At 26.6% G+C, this 24,656-nt stretch overlaps 1 protein-coding gene across 2 annotated transcripts in view; it reads right to left on the bottom strand.

The window, feature by feature from the left end:
• Window positions 1-24,656, bottom strand: part of Epac (Exchange protein directly activated by cAMP) — a 243,540-nt gene that overhangs the window by 105,894 nt on the left and 112,990 nt on the right. For both annotated transcript variants that reach the window (XM_089225496.1, XM_089225495.1), the window contains exon 3: window positions 620-726. In XM_089225496.1, the coding sequence (XP_089081622.1) occupies window positions 620-726 (107 nt within the window). The remainder of the gene's footprint in view (window positions 1-619; window positions 727-24,656) is intronic.

Raw genomic sequence — 24,656 nt, forward strand, 5'->3', positions numbered from 1 at the left:
ATAATGAAAGTACTTAAACGGCTAACAACAAGACAGGAATACACCTTTGAAAAAATGTAATATACTAAGAGAAGAAGTTTATGAATGCGTAAAATTTAACCGATGAAATTTTTTTAAATTTTACATTGTTCTAAAAATCGGGACAGCGACAACTGACATTAAAATGGTGAACGAATAGTCTACAATTATTGTGAATATATATATATATATATATAATGTATATATATATATATTGTCGTTACTTTTGTTTCTATATTAATACATAATACCTAATACATTTTTTTTTATCACAAAAATTTAATATCAATATTGTTTATTTGAATTAAGTCAGAGCCTACTCTCCCCCTCCCCCATTAATTAGAAAAAATATTGTATACTGCACTGTTCGATAACTCCTTGAAAATTATAATAACTCAGAAGGAAATATTATGCAAATAAAAATAAATATTTACTAATAGTAAATATATAAAAAAAAACCTTTTAATTAATTAATTGAGACGCCTATAGAATCCATATAGCCTTTATTTAAGTAAATTTTACAACTTCTCAATAAATTTGTAATTAGTATAACATAATTTCTGTTAAACAATTAAAATAATGATTTTTGTTAAGAGCAAACCTTGTCAGTGTTAGTTGAAGAAGTTTGAGTAGTATGCGTAAGTCTTGCTTCTAAACTTCCACCTAATACGGCGTACCAACTTGATCCGATTTCACCTTGTCTGTACACTGAAATAAAAAAAAAAAATAAATATTTATAAGATAAAATTAAATCTTTAGTTTAATTAATAATCGAGAGAGCAGAAAATAATAAAACTTCGTAGAGTAAAGTGTGTTTAAGAAGCGTGAATGGTTATTAAATACTTAGTATTAGGTACTTAACTCTTGTAATTGGCAAAAAGTTAAGGGAAATAGATTTTGTTTTATTTATCTTCTATATTCATAATATTGTTTATGCAAAATCTATTGATTTAACTCTATTTTAAATTAATAGGTATGTTGAAGTTAAAACATATAAATACGTATGGTTTATAGGTGTTATTAACAAATGTAAATTAGATAAATCAATGACTCAAAATTGTTTCGTTCATCATGATATCATTCATGTGAGGGTTTTGTTTTTTTGATAAAAAATAATATTGAAATTTCTAACAAAAATCTAATTATTATTGATATGCTGGAACAACAATGTATTCATATACCGTGTATTCTTGTCAATAAGGATATTTGAACCTTAGTTGTGAATAAAGACAATTTAATCGAACGTCAGAAAAAAATTTTTTTTGGTGATAAAATATATTTTAACTTAAAACTATCACCCTAATTTGTAAATAATAAATAGAAAATATATATATGATAATGTTAATTAATTTTGAATAAAAACTTTGAGTACATACATATAAAGTGAAAACTGAGGGAAGGACGTATAAATCCTTTGAAATTGCGAATAGCGTATTTATTATTATTATTATTGTGGTGTATATATAGGTATATACAAAGAGTACCTAAGTAATTGCCATACGTATATAATATATTGTATAGCAACACGCCCAGACGCACTTTACTAGTGGAGAGTGCTTTGTACATAGAATAGAGGTCAGCTTGCACGAGCTGTTGACATTTCAAATCTAAAAACGATCCTTACGTCATATAGTATATTATATTTATCAGTGTTTATAATAAGTAATGACTATCTATTATAGAGACATAAAGCATTGTATTCTTCTCTGAATCATATGTTTGCTTAAATTTTCAAAACGTTTCTTTCCTCGCAGACCTGACGGGGTATTCACGATATATCCCGTATTGTACATACCTAGAGTATAATAAGTATTCATTTTGATTTTTTTTCTCTTACGTTACCTTAAAGTGGATTTGTTCCTTGATATATATTATGTAGACATTTCGTAATAAATTCATCAAGTGATAGTCGTTTCGATATAAAATATAGATTGATTATTTATTTCTAAAAAGAGGATGTATTAAATATCTCAGGCACTTTGGATATTCCGAAATTTTGACACGCTTCGACCACATTTTACTGCAGTTCATTCCCAATCACTTGCAATATGTGCCGTTTGAAATATTTGGAACGCATTTACTACCTCAGAACGTATTCGGCATGAAAAATAATACCATCGTAAAATCAATAATTCCTATTTGCTCCAAACCAATATTGTAATAGCTTATACCCCCGATTTATCTAACGAAATGGTTTTAGGTTCAATTTCATTTTTACCGTAACAATAACACTTTAAAGACACGTTACGCGTTTTTATATCAATAGCTTTGTACACCTATCAGAAAATTTGTGATGTACAATTTTTAATTAAAAAAAAAAAAAAACAGCCTACACGTATAATAACACTGTTAGCAGAAAGTTACAGGATTTTTTTAATTTTCTGTAACGGATTAAGAAAATATTATTAACTATTTTCGAATAAATATTTCACAATCAAGATAATATTATTTAATGTAACACCACAAGCAAAAAAACTAGATATATACAGATTTGTTCAATGTACACAAAAATATAGATTAATTAGGTAAACTATGATACATCTGTATGTCACTCGATATCTAATAATGTAATTTTATGATGTTTTTCGATTGAAATAACTTTTTAAATATTAAAACTGTATTAATAACATAAAACAAATAAATAAATTTCGAATACAATCTTATTCAATGTGTTTTAAAATTAGCATTTATAATACTGGTAAGGAAATACTCAGTCGACTATAGCTTCAGAAAGTTATTCATATAAACCATTTTAATAATATAAACATTAAAACAATGGTTTGCACATAAATATAAAGAAATCAAATTTACATACAAACAACAAACTTAATTAACCCTAAATTAAATCCCAAAACACGCTTTGTGAATCTGAGGAGTGAACGGTTGAATATTAGTCTAGCAACGGTCTGATTTCTTTTGTCTTGAGACATTTATTATAATAACCATCTTTCATAAAATACAAAAAAAAAAAATCAAAATTCAGTGAAACTCTTAACTGTTAATATGGTATTATTACGGGGCAGATTATTTTAAATTATGGTTTGTGTTTTTTGATACTTGACATTGATTATGTCCAGGAAAATATCACATATGAAAATATATCAAGTCAACTGTTTTTAATAATAAGACAGTCAAAAATTATTTGTTTTGAATACAATGAAATATCATAATTTTTAACTTTATAAATTACAAACTCATTATAACAGTGAAACATAAAAATTCACTTAAAAGTGGCCATCAAATCAATTGATTATTCGGTCATTTCGTTGTAAATAATAAATTTACCACATAACAATTAATCACAACATAGTTCATCGAGATAACAATTTATCGAAACGGTGTTTATCGCAATTTACGGGAAACCTCGAGTTGAGTCCTAATATATGACCGCTTAAACTAAACATGAGTGGACCCACGTAGTCTTTACTAGTGATACTAATCGTACCTACTTGAATTGTCTCCGCGGTAATAATACATTGAATAGGTACTTTAAATTTAAAGTTAAATCTCAAAAAACTATCAATACATAATATAAAGTTCAGTCATTAATATAAATGATTTTTTTTTAAATATCTTGTTGACTTACTTTTTTTTGAAACTATAGTAATTATTAGGTTATTTTATTTATAATTTAATGGCTGTGAAAAAAAAAATTATGCCATGATCATGTGATATATATTAACTAAAAAAATTAAACAACCTACATAATATCAATATAAACACTATGATATAATTTAATAATCATTTTAATTTTTATACATTTTGTATGCTATACAAAGGTTATTATTTTATATTTTGTTTTATCACTATAATTATTGATGCATCTTTTTTTTTTAATCTTATATGATTGTTTTCGATACATTTGTTTTAATGAAGCTTCTTATTCACAGCATAATTGAGGACTATTTAGTGGTCTTTATAGATAATATAATATATTGCACTATGTAATATTTGTAGTATAAAAAAATTATTTTTGTATAAAAATGTGATATTATTGTTCAAATAAGACCTTAAGTCCATTACATAAGCTAAATTCATTAATCATTAGCACGCTAAAAAAAAAAAAAAAAATGGTTTGCTGTTTCACAAATAAAACAGGTACATACCAAATAATACTGAAAACAAACCAGAAGCCTTTTTATCTCAGGGCTCAGGCATTACCATTCTTACAAAATTTAAAATATTAATATTACCTATAAAGATATGTTTACTATAATTATTGTAATACTTTTGAATGTTGTGGATTCAAATTTTAAAGTAAGAATTTATAATGATGCAATAAATTTTAAATATAAAAGGTTTATGTTTTACATTACCTATATAATTACAGTTATATAATACATATTATATACCTAGTTAATATTATATGATTATGGATGGATTTATGGATTTGTTTAATTTTTTTTTTTTTTTTTGAGGGTATTAAATATTTCAGTATACAAAATAAAAAAAAACTATTTAAATTATCACTGGTTAAGCCTAAAACAGTAAAACGTGAAAACTAAACCGATGGTTTTTAAATGTTTTGTGTTATAATAAACTGTATTATTTATATTATCAGCTTGAACAGTAATAATTATTTATCATTATGTTGGCGGTATTTATTAATGATATTATAACAACGAAAAATCACCACACGATTATGTGTACAAAAATGCTAAAAAAAAAAAAAACGATAGTATTTTTAAGTTAGGATATAATATCTACATTCAATACTATAATTATTATCAGCTTTGCAATAACATTTTACAGCGATATAAAATGTATAAGTTAACATCTGTTGTATAAAATTTTTTTAGCTAAGAAAAATATATTCCCCCCAAGTAAATGATTGCATTATTGAATAAACCTAATATTTTCGGTATATTTAGTTGAATACAATTTTACGAGTATGCCACGATTACTTTATAGTACTATAAAATATATTGTTTTTTTTTTTTTTAAACCTTTTTTTAGACTTAAAACCGCGTGTTGTTATTATGTTATACCTATTTTTATTTTTTCCGACTAGATATTACGCTCTATAAACCACATAGTGTACTGATGTCTGATGAATATACCTAACCTAACCTTACCTATATAGTTATTACGCACAAGTGTATAACATCATGACCACACAAGACACCAACTCTTGAATAAAGAAAGAAACGCACGTGAAATATTTTGTACTCGGATTCCCACCACGCATTTGATGGAGCATGGCGGAAATACGGAATAGTCCACAGCCCGTTTATGAAACTCGGCCACCACGTCGTCGAGACTATTTATCATATTTTTAAGCATAAAAGTTGACACTTTTTGCTTTATAACTACACTTTATTTTTTTATTTTTACAAAAGTATAATCTACGCAATACTTTTGTCATATTGGTGCTCATTTTAAAATACATACAATTAGGGACAGTGGTTTGTTAATAATCGAACTACGCATACAACAAGATAATTTACAGGGTTTAAATGAGAAAACTCTATGTGAAACATTACACCGTTGTTCTTCAACTATATTTTTCTTTATATAACTCGTACCACAATTGTGGGGTTGAATACTACCTACTTATTATCATTTTGAAACCATTGGCCGGCGTGATGTGTAGGCAATTTCGGTACATTGGAGTGTAGTAGGTTTATCTTGTGTTATCGATAAATTAATTAATTTAACATGAGTGTATTAATAATATTGATATTATTATTATTATTATTACTATTATTATAATGAATTTTTATTCATTACCCATCACACATTAGTCAAATTTAAAGTTTATTATGTTTGTTTGCATTAGTAAATATTATATTATATTAAAATCCTCATATTGATATGTTTTTTTTTTTTTTTTTGCACAGCTACGTATTTTAACTCTTGTTAACCTATTTTAGAGAAAGTGTTTGATTTGTTTGAATCAAATAACATCAACACAATATAAAACTATGAAGCTGTATACATCTTCGTGTTATCTTACATGCCATCTCTATTTATTAAATTTATATATGTTTATTTGCAATAGGTAAAATTATTGATACCATTAATGTATTAGTCCCATGTGTTATAATTTCCAGTAATTAATTAATACGAAATTTTTAATAACAGTTACATAGAAATAAAAGTAGTTTTTAACATAAAACAATAACACACCATTTCATCACGGGACTTAGACATAATAATAAATTATACTTGTAATATTTGTTTAAACTAAAATGCATAATACATATTATTATGTAACCTGAATTATATTAACATACTTAAACATCATTTTGATAATATAGAACTTAAAAACTCTGAATAATTAATAATATATGTAGTTTATTGTAATATACTATACAATTATCTGGGTCTTTTCAACGAATTGTTACTCAAAAATTTCTCTGCACTAAAAACCACCAAAGTAATTTTTTTTTGATTTTAAGAATATAATGAGCGTCACCGGCTCAGCTTTACTCAGATAAAGAGTGCCAAACACTCAAAAGACGAGAAATTGTTAAGCCCTAGGACATTAAGGCTATTGTTTTCAATAATATGGGTACCTCGTATAATACTTTTTTTTATCGGACTTGATGCCACTTTAGTTTTTAAAGCTTCAAAACACTATAAATTGCACCTTACCTTCCAAGGATTTAACATTGGGACTGAAGATTTATTTCGTTTCTTTCTAAATTCCGCATAACTTACACTGATATAAAACAAAATATAACGATGTGGATGTATAAAAGAATTTTAGTGTTGTATTCAACTCCAAGATAAGTAATCTGAAGTATAATTAACATCTAATTTCAAACAAAATTGTATAACATATATTTTGTAAATTTTTCCTATTAAAATAAAAGAATACATCTTTCTCTTTTGGGAAATATGAGTATCAGAATAAAAAATATGTTTAGTTTAAGTTGAATATAAGTTTTTTCACAAATTATGTCCAAAACCACTTTTTTTTATATATATCAAGAATACGGAATCTATGGCTTTTATGCCATTATTTATGATAATTACAGTTATTGCAGATGTGTTTATGTGGATGATATATTGAGCTATAATAGTAGAGTGATAATATAAGTTGAAGTTATGATAATTACTGGTTTTTTTTCAATATTTATGCATATACTAATAAAATAAGATATGTAATAGAAAATATAAATATAAAAAATATATTTAAAATTTATAACTACATTATTTAATTATATATTATTATAAATTGACATAAAAATAAACGATAAAGTTAATGAACCCGTGCTAGCATCAATATTCTATTGATGTAACGATAATATATCATTGGTTCAATTAGGTAAAGTTACTGAGTTTATATAACAACATCCCTTTGATAAATTATACAGTTATATTTTTATACTCAATATAATATTTTTCATTATTTCAATATCGTGTATCTCTTAAAATTCGATCAATCAACATTATTTCAATACTTATAACATAGAAAAAGTTTGAATTATACATTTTGGTAACAAACATCGTTACAACAAACAAAACGCAAATTTTTCAAAAAATATACAACACTAAGGATCTTCAAAATCGACATTAGTATATTTACCAATAATAGTGTACGGAATGATTCATCAATAGACAAATTCCCAATAATATATTGTATCTATAAATAAAAATGGTTTATTAATATGTAATATGAATAAATCAAGGAAATCGCTCTGCTATATATAAGTAAGTTTTACTTTTTGAGTACCTACCTATTATACATGGTAAATATTATGTTGATTTAAATAAAATATTATGTATGATTATAACTCACACATAAATTTAAACGTATTTATCATTTTAAATAAATTAAACTTAATTCTTGAATCACACTTAAACATGTTTCATAAAGAAAAATACAAACAAATATCTCTAAATAAAGTTTTCATTTTTGAAAGACCAATTAATTAAAGTGTTTTTGACCTTGTTTTAGTAGTTGTGTGTTCTTTTGCATAATACCTACTGATTATTTAAGTTCGTAGTGACAAGAATTAATCGTAATTAAATACATTTTTAATATTTATTTTTGAGCGAAAGTTTCTTAATACTGCAATACACTATCTATGAACCAATTTTATCAAAATCAAATACATTAAACACCTACATTTTAATTTTATTTAAAAAAAAATTAATCTAATATTTTTTTTTGCTACATATCAACCTACATGTACCTATTGAATATGAAGTTGCTTTATTAACAATGTTTATAGAAAACACAAGTAAAACAAACCTATAATTTTTAATCATGTAGTATTGACTTCGTTTGGTGACAAATATTATTCTGCATTATAAATTTGATGTGGTGTATAGTGGCCGGGCGGATTAAATCGTCGGTTGTGACGCGCAATGTCGCTGGTTCGAATCCCGGTCATGGACGGCATCGCATTCCCGGCAGTACACACTGTCTGGAAAGAGAGGCCACCACCCCCTACCCGGGAATGCAGAAACCTAAGGGTGCTCATTCGAAATTCTACCAAAAACTCATGTGTTCAAACTAACAGTTCCCTCCCCCAGATTTCCATAGGCTAATGACCCTTGCTGTCGGTGCCTCAACACCAATAACAAAAAAAATCTAATATTAATCAACAAAAATAAATAAATAGAAAATGAAGTGTAAAGACTTATGAAGTTTTTTACAATCAATGATTTGGATGCTCCATTTTATCATCCGTTGAAACATGGATTATGTTATTTTAAATGTTATATTGAAATGTTATTTTAGATTCTGAGCGGAGCGTTGAATGTATTGATTTTACCATGATGTACATATTTTTACAATAGCAGTTGAAAAATAAAAAAAAAAATAAATATATGGTCACAATTTTTTTTTACAAGCATTCAAATTTTAATTTTGACAACTTACGTAAAAATCACGAAAATTCGCAAATTATTTAAGCTAGAAATTTATAAAAAAAATTTCTTTTTAAGTCTAAAATTTGAAAAATTTTAATAATCTATAATATATTCTAGACATATAAACCGTCTTCGTTCAGAATCGTTTTTCGTATACAATGATATAATATCATTGGATTCAAATTTAATTCCATCCATTACAGTAACCCACTTGTAACCTACTGTACAGCAGAACGACATCCACTTTACCGCTATTTATGTATGCTATGGACTAGCGTCCCGCATTGTATAGTTCACGATCAACTAGGTACCAGCCGAACCAAGCTAGGGTAGGGTGCGACGAACTTTGTAAATGAAGGAGAGACAGCATTTCGTGGAAATCATTAACATTAGGGAAACACGAAATAATGTGATCATACGACTATAAAAGGTCATTGATAGGGGTACACAAGGTGTGAGGTTATACATCAATACAAAAGTTCCAAGAACCAATGTTATAATGTAATATCATAATATATATTTTTACATAATAATAATATTCATAATAATATAAATTATCGAGGTCTGCAGCTGCATGGGATGCACATTTGGCTTGTATGTGGGCGAGTGGCATTTCCGTCAGTAAATATGAATATGTGATTATACCACATCCGTGAGAGCAGCGACAAGAACGAGTAGACTATGGGGAGTAGAGGGTAGCACTATATAAGGGACCCCGAAACGGCCTGTATTCAGACGCGACTTGACCAGACTAGCCAGAGCACCTTCACGCCAGTCTGTTCTTTAATTTATTAAATTGGACTTAGAAAAATTCTTATAAATAAAATATTCTGAACTTAGAAAATATTCGAGTCAAACCGAATTTATTCTAGTCATTCAGAATACTTAACTTGTTAAATAAATTTAGCTTTAATGTTATAAATAAATATATATGTTTTGTCAAAATAAATAATCAAATAATCTAACTAAGAAGAATTCCACGTTGTTTAAATTAACTCAAGAGTCACCTTCCAACATCATCCTTGACTACTGATACCTATAGGCGACGTGATCACTACATGTATTATGTAGATAGGTACTACAAGTACAACAATTTATTTTTCGGTGTTTTTATGATTTTATAAAAGCAAGACATTGCACCCGAAATAATCCAAACTCATAAAAGACTTAAGCCAATTAAAAAATCACTAAACATATTGCATACGAGTCTGCAATGAAGTACCACATTTTATGTCTTTGTTATCCTTCCTATCATATTATGTAGTACATAATAATAATATATGTGTACCGTCCACGTCCGACTTTTCCAACAATCGCTATATTATGCTCAAATGATCATAGTAGGTTAGTAGGTACAGTCGCACCTAACTTTCGTGTAATAAGCGTGTATATCGAGTTCGAATCACGTATGAGTAATAACATATTTTGCAATTTTGTTTTCGTAACGTAACGCTTTTTTGTAACGTTTTTCGATTTCAATTCTATGTGCCAAAGCAAAGACATAAAATGTCAAAATCAAAGACTTGAATCCTATATAGCCTTAATAGTATTTAACCCAAAAATCCCGAATAATTTTTTGTATACAAATGTTTAATAATAGATAAAATAATAAACAAGATAAATAATGTTATTTTAACATCATAATATTATATTATTGATTGTAGTAACATATTATGCGTAAATACGCTCAATCATTTGATCAAGGGTGGGGAATATATTATTTTGATAACATTATTCGTTGTTTGAATACCGATAAAAATAATTAGGATGTGAATTCCAGTCTATAATCGATTATTATTTATTAGTTTCCAAATTGATCATGATTAAACAGTTAACAAACAACCAACCCATATAGTTGATCATTCATAATTAAATTTTTTATTAAATCATGAAATAAGTAATGGAAATCTTTATTTTCAAGAACTGCTTTGTCTTACGTCCATAATATTTACATTTAATTAGTTGCATACAAATATACAATATATATATATATATATCATCTAAAGCACGTATAGATACTCTTAAAAAAAATTACAAACACATCCGTCAATTAAGTCTAAAAATATGTGTATTATAGATAAAAACTGTAAGATAGTATAGAAGGGGTGTCCAGACAATTTCCCCCCGGACATTTTCCCCTGACTGTTTTTGGCGTAGTAGGATATTTCCCCCCCAATATATTTTCGATGCGGACATTTTCGCCCCATTTTTTTTTTTTTTTTAAGTTTATTATTGAATAATATAATATTATTTCCTCTTTATTTATGGAATGTACATAATTCTACAAAGAAAAACACGGATAGAACAAATAATATAAGTGAAGGTTTCAATAATAAATTTAAAACTTTGGTAAGAACTCTGCATCCAAATACTTAGATGTTCATTGAAGCACTACAAAAGTCAAATTCAATGGCAATTAATAAATTATTAAAAATTAAAACAGATACGGTTTTTTTTACAAAAAAAAATAAATATGAAAGACTATTACAAAATATGTGCTTAAATATAAAAAAAGAATCAGAAATTAAATGTTTTTTACAAAATATATCATTTTTAAATCGACATTTTTAGACTATTATACTTATATAATTTTTTTACGTTTTGTCATACAATTTTTATTACATTTATGAAAAAAAAAATGAAATTTTTACCCTATTTTACATTTTTACTTATATACAAATTGTTTGTTTTATTATATTTATGAAAAAAAAATAATGTAATTTATAGTATAAATTTATAAAGTTAATTATAGTATAATTGATTATATTTATAAAAAAAAAATAATATTTTATTGAAAATAAAATAATTTCTTATTAAATAATAAATAATATTATATTATTGAATAATAAACTTTTTTTTAAAAAGGCGGGTAAGTCGTGGATGTCGTTCTGCTGTACAGTAGGTTACAAGTGGGTTACTGTAATGGATGGAATTAAATTTGAATCTAATGATATTATATCATTGTATACGAAAACGACTTTGAGCGAAGACGGTTTATCTGTCTAGAATATATTATAGATTATAAAAAATTTTAAAATCTTAGATTTAAAAAGAAAAATTTTTATGAATTTCTATCTAAGATAATTTGAACATTGCCGTAATTTTTACGTATTTAGTCAAAATTTGCACTTTAAATGCTTATAAAAAAAAAAATCGTGCCTAAGTATTTTTAATAATTTTCAACTGCTATTGTTACAATGTGTTAGAAGCCTTGTATTAAATTTTCAAGATTTTCTACCCAACAAATAAATTTTTATCGATATTTATAGAAAAAAAAACCAAAAAAGTTGAAAAATTAAAATTTCAGTTAACAGCTCAAAACAAATCTAAATATTTTGAAAATTTTATCAAATATAGAAAATGCCTATATAAACATCCAGTAAAAATTTCAAGTATCTGTGCTCATTTGTTTTAGAGTTACACCAAAATAAGGAAATCCCTAAAAGTGAAAATCCAATGATGTAAAAATTTAAATTTCAAACGCTCATAAAAATTTAATTTGAATTTTCGGTGGACTTTTTATTTGAGATAAAGATTGAAAAACATTTAAGGAATCTTGGATTAAATTTTCAAATCTTAGATTTAAAAAGAAAATTTTTTATGAATTTCTAGCTTAAAATAATTTGTGAATTTTTGTGATTTTTACGTATTTTGTCAAAATTCAAAGTTTGAAAGCTTATAAAAAAAAATTGTGACTATAGATTTCTTTTATTTTTCAATTGCTATTGTAACAATATGTTAAAATCTTTGTATTAAATGTTCAAGCTTTTCTGTCTAACAAATAAATTTTTATCGATATTAATTTAAAAAAAAACTAATAATTATCGAAAATTTCAAATGCCTATGAATAGTTCATTTTAAGGCGAAATTTTTTTTAAATTTCATGGTGGATAGAATATACTTTTATAAACATTCGGTAAAAATTTCATGTATCTATGGTCATTTGTTTTAAAGTTACATCAAAAACCAAAATCGATTTTGTCGAAAACTGAGTATGCGTAAAACTTCCCGTTTTTCCCTTAATTTTCAGTTTGTTTTTCTCGATTATTTAGAAAAGTATTGAGAATTTTTTACTTTTGATCCCCCAAAGTACCAACTAGATTCACTTTCTGATCGAACTAGGTACTGAAGTCAAAAATCAAAATCGAAGCACTTTTACTGCCCCAAAACGTGATGACAGACATAAAATAAAAACACACATCATGGTAAAATCAATACATTCATCACTCCACTCAGAATCTAAAATGGGGGGGGGGGAAATGTCCGGGGGGAAATTGTCCGCCATTCATAGAAGGGGAGGTGAGTAAGTAACCTCTCTGGCATATAGAAAGTTTGGAGTGTACCTTGTCATTGAGACAAGTTCAATTAATTTTTGTCGAAAACATTGTCGAATACTTGAGTAACGATTTCAGTTTTTTCATATTTTTGATTCTGAGCGGAGCTAGGAATGTATTGGTTTTATTATAATGTTTATTTCTTTTTCTTTTTTATTCTGTTAACACTTTTTCTCCCTCTAAACTTGCTTAAATGTATCAAGTGTAGCATCTTTTTTGAAAGGCAATGTTCTTGAGCTGGTACTTTAGAGAGTATTTTTTCGATTTTCGAAACGGTACCTACTCGAAATAAAAGCGGTTAAAGGAGAGAGAACGTACGATTTCAAGATTTTATAATATTAAATAATTACGGACGAAATTTTCTACCAGAAATATTGCTTCAAATGAAAAACGACAAGATTTTATTCTTTACGTTTTAATGTTCTAAATTTAAGCTATTTTTGAGCTATTAAAACCATTTTAATTTTGGAAGTTATTATTGTTGTAATTCGGCTAAAAATATTCGTAAAAACTTTAAATTTGGATTGTTTACCTATATTATTCTTACCTAAACATAGTAAGATTTTCGAAATATTTAAGCAACTTTTGAGCTTTTTAATTTTTTTTAATTTTTATGATATTTCCTAATTATAAATTATACAAATTACTTATATATAAATCGTTCTTAAGCTGTTCTTATAACGCTTTGTTTATCACCATAGAAACGAATAAAATTAAATAAAAAAGATTCCCTCGTCCGCTCAGAATCATTTTTATTGAATGCAGTCATTGCATCCAAATCGAATACAGTAAAATTACATTATCCTGTCCAAAGACTGAAGGGACGATTGACAAACATCCACTACCATAATGCTGACCTACTTTTTTTGTCTATTAAGATTATAAGTATAAAAAAATACCAAAAATACGATAAATTTTTAGTTTTTTATTTAAGGAGTACCAAACAGATACAAATTGCCTATTAGAAACAACCTCTTAAAATTGAAAAATTCTTACTTACTAAAAATTTAAATCCCAAAAAATTACTTATAATTATATTAAGCCAATGGCTGATCGCTCCACTTAAAATCTAATAATATCTAGCTATATAATATTTTTTTATAAAAATAAAAAATAGAAAAAATAATAGAAAGTAAAAGTAAATAATCATCCATCTTATGATTACTTTTAATTTATACATATTTTATAATTTTTCGTTATTGATTTAATTGTTCTATAACTACATATTGAAATTAAAAATTATATTAATATTAATATGAGATAGAAAAACTCGATTCTGCATTTTTGTATTGATTAAATAAAAATACTGTTAAAAATATGCACTTTGTTTGTTCAAAAAAATTTAAAAACAATCTTCAAATTATGTGTAGTAAATACTATAAATTATTATCAAAAAATAAATAAATAAATAGAGCAACCGGTCCAATCACAAAAAAAAGGAATGTTGTGAAGTAAGTTAAAAAGTTTCGAGATATAAGTTATTTTTTCGACAAAAATAAATTTAACCGTTTTACGTTCTTTCTTTTTCAAATATTAATTCTTATTAAACTTTATTATCTGAATTTCTCTTAAAATTATTCACTACAAATTTAATTAAAAATAAACAGATTAACTCGATGGAGTGAACATAAAAAAAATGAAGCAGTATTAGATCTACATATTATATACAAGAGAAAATAAATAATGATATGTGTGTGTGTGTGAATAGGTCGGCGACAAATATAGGCGGTTGACCTATATAATTGAAGACTGGCTAGGCGGGTGGTAGTGGCTGGGGGTTATCGGTTACCGTCCCTATTACTGGGCGCAAACACAATGTTTTTTATTACCTAGCTAGGTAATTGAATAGAAAAAAAATGTTTATTATAATTATTTGTATTTGTAATTTTAAATAATTATTGTTTATTATTTTCATTGTATTCTTTAATTGTCCTTGTATATGGTAACTGTATTTTCTACTTTTAACTGTAGTAGTATAATTATTGTTGGATTATGTAATTTGTATACATCACTTCTTTTTAAATAATTTATACAAATATACGTAAATTATTTATTCAGTCTTAATTGTTGAATTAGAATTTTTATTTGACAAGTATTAATAGTTCTTTGGGGGAAAAAACATCAATTTACTATAATAATTATTACGCCTACACAATAAAAAAAATGAAATAATTGGGAGAATATTTGAAACTACACTTTGATGTACAGCAGGCATTGAGTGTAGTAATTTACCCCATCATTGAGAAGGTAACTGTAATGAAAGTGTCAAAATAAATTTAAATTCAATAATACATAATTTCAAATGAAAAAAGCGTGTATGTGGCTAATGCTCTGGCTATGCATAAGGTATCTAAAGAGTCACTGTAATTGTTGTGTTAAATTTAAATTTAATTATGTAAAATCATTGCATGTATTCGCAAAACGAGAAAGCGAAGACATAGACGTTCCGTCAGTATACTAGATGATATAATTGTAAATTAAAGTAATCAAGTTTACTGTTAGGTATTAATATAACACTAGGCTAAATTAAATTTTGTTAAAAAATTACATTCGAAAACGTTAGTTATAGTGTTTAAAATATTACTTAAAATTTACTCTAAAAATCTTGAGTACCTTAGAACAATATTTTTAAATTACAATAAAAAACCTAAAATCGTCATTCTTGATTTTAATATGTAGTTTTTTATTATTGTCTAAATTTGAATTTAAAATTTCTATAAAAAATAACTGTGTTTATACCGTGTTAAGATTTTAAATTTCTATTCTTAATTATAAAAATTGAACATTTTATAGTTTTTAAGCTAAAAAAAGCGGAAAGTCGTGGATATCGCTCTGCTGTACAGTAGGTTACAACTTTACAAGTGGGTTACTGTAATGGATGGAATTAAATTTGAATCCAATGATATTATATCATTGTATACGAGAAACGATTCTGAGCGAAGACGGTTTATCTGTCTAGAATATATTATAGTTTATTAAAAATTTTCAAACCTTAGATTTAAAAAGAAAATTTTTTATGAATTTCTAGTTTTAAATAATTTCCGAATTTTCGTGATTTTCGTGATTTTTACACATGTTGTCAAAATTCAAACTTTAAATGCTTGTAAAAAAAATTTGTGCTAATATATTTCTTTTATTTTTCACTTGCTATTGTAAAAATATATTAGGAGCCTTATATAAAATTTTAAATTCTAAGATTTAAAAGGAAAATTTTTATAAATTTCTAGCATAAAATAATTTACAAATTTTCGTGATTTTTACATAATATGTTGTCAAAATTCAAAATTTGAATGCTTATAAAAAAAATTGTGACTATGTATCTCTTTTATGTTTCAACTGCTATTGTAAAAATATGTTAAGAGTCTTGTATTAAATTTTCAAATCTAAGAATTAAAATGAAAAACTATGAATTTCTATCTAAGATAATTTGAACATTGCCGTAATTTTTACGTATTTAGTCAAAATTTGCACTTTGTCAGTAAACAGCTCAAAACAAATCTAAATATTTTAAAAATTTTATCACATATAGAAAATGCCTGTATAAACATTCAGTGAAAAGTTTGAATGCTTATAAAAAAGAATTGTGACTATAAATTTATTTTATTTTTTAACTGCTAATGTAACAATATGTTAAGAGCTAATAATGATCGAAAATTTCAAATGCCTATGAATAGTTTAACTTACGTCGAAATTTTTTAAAATTGCATGGTGAATAGAATATACTTATATAAACATTCGGTGAAAATTTCATGTATCTATGGTAATTTGTTTTAAAATTACATCAAAAACCAAAATAGATTTTGTCGAAAAATGAGTGTGCGTAAAATTTCCTGTTTTCCCCTTAATTTTTAGTTTGTTTTTCTCGATATTTAGAAAATTATTAAGAATTTTTCACTTTTGACCCCCCAAAGTACCAACTAGATTCACTTTCTGATCGAACTAGGTACTGAAGTCAAAAATCGAAGCATTTTTACTGCCCCAAAACGTGATGACAGACACAAAAAAAAAAACACACAATCAATACATTCATCACTTCGCTCAGAATCTAAAATACTCTTACCGATCGATACACTTCATACATGAAATAGTTTGTTTTAAATCTTTCATTTACTTTTTTTATTCAGGCTATAATAATAATATATATTATGTAGAATTTATATATTTTACGTGGCCAACTAATATCTGTTGCTACGGAAGCGCGGCCAGCAGCATACTGCATACTATAATTTAATATTATACTGATGAGTCGTCCAGTAATGAATTTCAATGCACATGATACATATATTATGGACGCACTTTGTGGCAATGTCTAATATTTATAGTATTTGTAATTTCTGTAAATCATAGTAGGATCGCACATCGCTGTAATGTATGTTACCTACGTATAAAAGTATTTCTAAAATATAAATTAGTTAACGTAATTAACGTAATTATTTTTTATTTTATTTTTATGTTTACTTACAAAATATATGGCACAAGACAAATAGAGGGGTATGAACTATGAATATAATATAAAAATGTATAGATTTTATACTACTTCCACAACTATTTTAAACTATTACATTCGTTATTTCTTATTTAATCTTATTTAATTGTGAAGCATTTATAAAATGACACGCGATGATGATAAACTATTATTACACATATATATAATAGCTTATAAATACATTAATCACAACCATGCAGCTTCAGATCATTAGTAAGTACAGAGTTTATTTAATAAACATTATTATGTGTTTTATATAATAGAGTTATTGGGAACAGATATATAAAAATAAATGTATACCACATACTTGACTAGAAAATGTTATTGAAGCTGATCAAATAGTAGTCTTTATTTTCTTTCGATAAACTGACTTTTTTTTAGGTCAATACATGAAACTTTAATTCATTGCAGTGATAAATATTCAACTAAATTGATCGTATAATATTGTTGCCATAGACTTCAATTAGCGTTTGGAGGCTTTAAGATAATTATATACAGAATAATTTGGTATTTAGTATTCACATATGCAATGCTGATTAATATTTAATTTACGACTTTTTATTGTATTTATTATTATTTATTATTTTGTTTATTTTTATATATAAAAATAAACACTTTAATAAACATTTAAAAGACATCAATATTTTATGACATCTCAATTTAAATTTTATAAAATTGGAGACACGTTTGAAACAATAAATTAATAGATGTTTGAAAAATTGTCTATTAATATAATAATTATAATATTATTATATGTTGATTGAAAACGGGATTTTACAATTTATTTTTTTCCTATCTGTAGTTTTTATCACCGTATTATAATGCCATGATAAAATCATATATTTATAATTTTAACAAGTGATACAATATAAATGAACAATTTTCGTTTTTTTTTCGTTTTCTTGTACGGTAATACGCATTACAACATTACAATTGGTTGAGAACTATTGGTTTATTGAACTTAAGTATTTATTTTAAATTGTCTTATAATATATTTGTTTTGTTAAATATTTTGGTACTCGTCAGAATTACTTTTCGATATTTATACCTGAAATGTAGTGAAATATTTAAACTATAATAATATATCAATAATCTTTAGGCAATAGTTGAGCTAATTTTAAATTACAAAATGGTGAATTTTTAGATTGTATTTTATATTTTTAAAATTTTTAGTATTTTTGTTCTTTGTTTTTTTTTTTTTTTTTTTATTGTATTACTTATTTTAAATAAACCGTAGCCCAACTATTATTGTAGATATCTAAAATAATCCCAAACCCAAGTAGTTTAGTACCGGTGTTAACCCTTAGCGTGTTTGGGACTGAACTTAAAATGCACCGATGTTAAACACAAGATAACTTCTAATTTTTTATGTACCGTGCCATAAATTAAAAAATAAAAGGATCGTTTACTTTTTATTTTGTTTATGATTACTCGTATTTTTCTTTATTAGCCAGTCCTTTATAATAAGTAGATTTTACAAAAAAAAAAAACTTAAATATTCTTCAATTTTCTATGACGATATTGTCTGGCTTACGATCAGAAAACCATCCCCACATATAATATACAACATCCGTTCGCTTGGACGTAAATCACTCGCCGGTGGCGGCGGAAGTGGAAAAAAACACTGACGCAGTAGTAGAGTGGCGGTGACGGGACGGGGAAAAAATGCAAAGTCTTCTGATTCTTTAAGCTCGTGGCGGGACTAACACCTCGCAGTCGGGAACTTGAGTCGGGACGAGCAGGCGAGATGGGAATAATAGAAAGGGGATCGTAAATTATATGGTCCCCCTCTGGCATTTGCGAAAGAACAACCACCACCGCCTACACTGGACGAAATGAAGCAAGCCGACCGTTTTGATCTTAATCCAACAGCCTGTGAAGTATTTTACGCATGTGCTGGACGACGGCTTATTTTCATTTTCCGTTATATCAATATTTTACACTGGTATATTAGGTATATATACGTATTAATCTATTATAATATAGTTTGTGTGCACATATTGTGTGTACGCTGATAAAAGCCATTTCGTAGTCTCCGTTTTACGCACTGAAAATATTTCATTCGCCGTCAAAAACATACTTCTGACGCGGTAGTTTATGCTAGGCCACGAATAAGTTACCTATATAAAATATGTCACCGTAATAACATAATAATATTATGTCATAATATGCACGTTAAACAGTGTAAATGCAGTACGTGTGCATAATTCTGCTGAGATGGAAAAATAAAAAATAAAATTTTCCCACCACTACTTCCATGACCACACGCATTGAATGTAATGATATTACATTTTTTTTTTTTACGTTATTTTAAGCTTTATTTCTTTGCAGTATCATATTTATATTATAAAGCGTGAAACCTATTGCACGAATCGTATATATATTTTTACTTCCAGAGCAATGGTAATTTAAAATATATGATGCTTTCGAGAAACCATGAAGAGACGGTTTCGAACAATACGAGAATAATTTCACGTACTTTGCCCACGATCAATATTTTGAATTTGGTTTCGTTTTTGAACATATTTATATGCGTTTTATTTTATTATTGTAATTGTGGCGTTCGACAGGTATACAGAAATTATGTAACTTAAAATTTGCTCCAAACACCAATTCATTCGTTAAAAAATCACAAAAAATGATTCCACGCGTGAAACCAAAATCCATAACGAGATGCCGGTCCCTAAGGTCTAATTGGGAGAGTACGAAATGTGACATGTTAAACAATTGTGTTGGATTGATTATAGGGCATTGTTTGGTATAAAATAAGACTTATGGTTCAAAGCATTCGACAAACTCATTAGGCCTAACAAAACAATGCATGATATATTACCTAATAATATATTATATTATCGTCTCTCACATAATATCATCACTCGCATTAATACAGTTAAACCCCTGAATATAACATAGCATTATGTTTATGGAATAGAAATACATTTCAGTCAAAATAGGATGCACGTTATAGGTTTGCAATTAAAATCCAGGCGTGTAGGTTTCCTAACATTACAGTATTACACCATTTCATATTAAAATGCGTCAAACACCATGTCATCGAGCTGAAAATTACCACGTTCGAATCAAAACTGGTTGTTTGATTACAATATAACCATATTGATGTAAGCAAGTGTACGATCAATCTCGAAGCAGCTCAGTATATGATATGGATAACTTAATGTCGCGTCATAATATTATAGTAAAATATTTTTTAAACACCTTAAAAATACATTATCACATTAATTCCGCTAAAGTACGAGAAATGAATTAAAATAGATCAATGTATTTATATGTTTATTGATTTATTACAATGTGAATAGACATAGAAAATGTACTTTATAAACAATTTTCAAAACTCTTAGATTAATTCATATAGATGAATAATAAAAATAACGCCAATCCAAACACTTCAATAACATTTGACATTGAAATATGTAAAGGAATAAAAAATATTCGATCAGTTAGCGTCATAATATTATATACTACATGTATTAATCACTCCTAAGTTTTGATTTAAATTTAACCATAAACTATATAACTCTTCCCATCTCACAATGAAAATGTTATACTACAATTTAAATTAGGCACATTTATAGCTTCCTCGTACAAAGTTTCTTTATCTAAAAATATGACCCATTTTCCTTTATGCATCCTTTGATGCATTATTATATTCACCAAGCATATGTAGTTAATAATTATATTCATTTAGAATAACACTCACTGATTCAATAGAATAAACGATAACCTTTTGAAACAAATTAAATTAAACCCTGGACGTTCACCTCAAGTATCGTCTGTGATGATAGTAAAATTAATTAAATTATTTGACCTACAACAATATTTATAGTGGAGATCTCATTATAATAATATTTCTGCAGTGGTAAATTAAATATGTAATTAAACTTATATTTTTATAACATTTAGTAAACGTATCATATTTTACTAAATAATATTTTTGAAATAATGAGTATTATTATATTGCTATATTGATAATTGGTATATTATGTGTAAAACATATAATTATGTGTTTACATATGATATTAAACTATTAACGTTCAAAAAATAAAAAAAATAGATCATTATTTTATGAGAGGTAGATACAATATTTTAATGAGCCCAATTTTATTTATTTTAAATATTTTCATTTAAAAAAAAAAAATTGAATCTATTATATGAGTTATGTACGATGAGTAATTTATTTATCAAAACCCAAATTGTAAGATACATGCAAAATAAAATAATGAAACTCATTAAAAGTGTTATTCAGTGTTGTGAAAACCTAGTGATTTTTAGATTATTAATTATTCAAGTCACGGCAGTATTTCCGTTTTAAGACATATGGGTGAGTTTCCAGGAAGTGAGTTTGAAGATGGATGCATGACAATCTGGTTAGAAATGTTATGGACATTTTTAAAAATAGCGTGATGGCAGTTAATAATTTATTCATCAAAATTTGAGAACAGCTGCTTTCAGAGCCTTGTTTGAAACGAACTAGTGAAGATCAGTAATTAGGTGAAAACCTATATTTCCGAGGGCTTGAATCGTTGAATGATTCTATTATTAAAGTTCTTATTAGAACTCTTAAATGTCAATGTCAATGTCTATTATTGTTATAAGAGAGATTTGTATAGAATAACTGTAAGTTAGGTACGTATATTGTTAAATTTGAATCTACAAGTAACTTATAACAGCTTAGCTTTTACGTACGTTTACCCCAGTACGTTAACCTAACCACCACATACGGTTTTCATTATTTTTTTTTTTTACCAATATTTAGTATGCAATTCGTATAAATTGTATGACCATTTTTCAAATTTGTACGAATGTAGTTTTCGCCCCACAACCAAAAAAAAAATAATGAAAATTGTATGTGGGGGTGCTGGGGTAACGTTCGTTTAGCTTTTTGCAAATAACTTTAAGGTATGGCATAATATGGTGTTTAAGCGTCTGTCCAGTTTGTTTAAGCCTATATATTTAACCACAGATAAAATTTTAGATTTAACATATTGAATTTACATGAATCATTAACATTCACACATAAAAAAAACATATGACTTCTTTTGACAGAAATAACTATGGCGGTACAGTATTAATTTTTTTTTTTATGGTTAGGGCTTCGACAACTGAGGTTATTAGCCTAGGGAACTGTAGGGAAAGGTACAGTAAGGTTTTAACTCGTGGGTTTTTTTGGCAGAATTTTGAATGGGCACGCGTGGGTTTTTGCCATGCCCGGTTGGGGGCCGGCGGCCTCTCTCTCCAGACATCGCGTACAGTATTAATGAATGTCTCGTGGGCCGTAGATTTGGAAAATCGTAGATTGCAAATAACAGCAAAACAGTCATTATAAATCTTTGTGATAAAACTGTACTATAGCGCATAGGGTATATGAATAATCTATTAAAATCTTTATATGATACGCATAAGTTTCAATCCTAACCTTCATTGAACTTAAACGGAAACTCAAAACACCAAAGTTTCAAATGCATATCTATGTTTTCGTAATAAAATATGATGATAAACAACAAACTTTGACGTTCAGAAGATGTAAATTATACGGCCATCGATCAACACATATATTATGCATGACATAATACTTATAATAGTTTAATACTATTTATAAGATTAATAAAAAGTCGTTCCTCAACTACATAGATGATCATTATTAATGCATATAATATAATACTTTATTTTGTATTACGTCATATTATATTATATTACGTTATTTTTAAAATCCAAAAAAAAAATTATTAATAACCTAACAACCGAGTCTACAATATCGCGGATTCGCTATGATCACCTACCTAGTTGTACGAGTCGTACATTTTATTTACTGACAAATGATGGAAATTTACTTTGTTCGAGAATTATCATAAGATGTACCGGAATTGCATGTACATCGCGCCCGAAAACGGATTTAATTAATATTATTTTTTTACAGAATATCGAGAAATAATTTTTTTTATCAAACGGGAATCTTTTCATAATAACTCGGAGCTATATGTTCATTTTAGACTCAAAAATTGATATGCTTCAATAATACCTAACAAAAAATATTATTCAGACATTAAACTAAATTATAAGAGAGAGGTTATTTATTTTTCATAATGTTCAATATCATATTCTACTAACACATTTTGTATTGATTGTATGATAACATTAACCATGGCTGTGAATTTAACCTTGTTGATAATAATTATTTTCTTATATTAGCCTTGATTATGAAATCAGTTATTCACGAAGAGATACAATAATACAGTCGTCGCATAGAGGAACTATGTATAAAACATCTTATGGGTACCTAATGGAAAAGACCGAACCACTGATATGCCTCTCTTCCAATATTCCCCTTACGATCAAACACATTATAATCCACTGCCAGATATTCACGGAAACCAGGGAAAAATGCGGAATACCTGATAATCTATATGAAGCCATAGGACCCTATGTTGACTCACAAAAAAATCTTCACTATTTAAAAAAAAATTGAAATGTACAACTTAGTTTAACTTTATTATTTTTTGTAATTTTTTTTCTCTTTCTTGTTTCTCTTAACAATCATGTAAAAAACCTATGTATGTAACCTAATCAATTGTAAGCTAATAACCATGATGTTGATGCTGTACCAACAAAAAAAAAATAAAAAAAATAGTAATGTAACAAAATATTAAAATAGCTTAGAATCATCAGTCCAGGTTTGTTATATATAATAATTCTGTTTTGGAAAATCATATACATGGCATGCCTGAAAAAGCTTTTGTTCCGTTTGAACAAAATATATATTTTGCACCAACTTCTTTATATTTGATAACGTTTTTTGTCTGTTATGCATTATAAAATATTATGACTATTTCTGTTTTGTTTGTGAATTTTTTATGATTTTATTATGTGTCGATCGCTCAACAGATGTGGATTCACGTCACAGTTGTTTACTTGAAATATAAGGGAATAAAAAAAGTTAAACAATAAGTAAACCGGAGATTTGTGTGTTTTTCAAA

The sequence above is a fragment of the Diuraphis noxia genome, unplaced genomic scaffold (genome assembly GCF_037042655.1).
Source record: "Diuraphis noxia isolate RWA-SAM2 unplaced genomic scaffold, SU_Dnox_SAM2 contig0004, whole genome shotgun sequence".
In the NCBI taxonomy this organism is placed as follows: Eukaryota; Metazoa; Arthropoda; class Insecta; order Hemiptera; family Aphididae; genus Diuraphis; species Diuraphis noxia.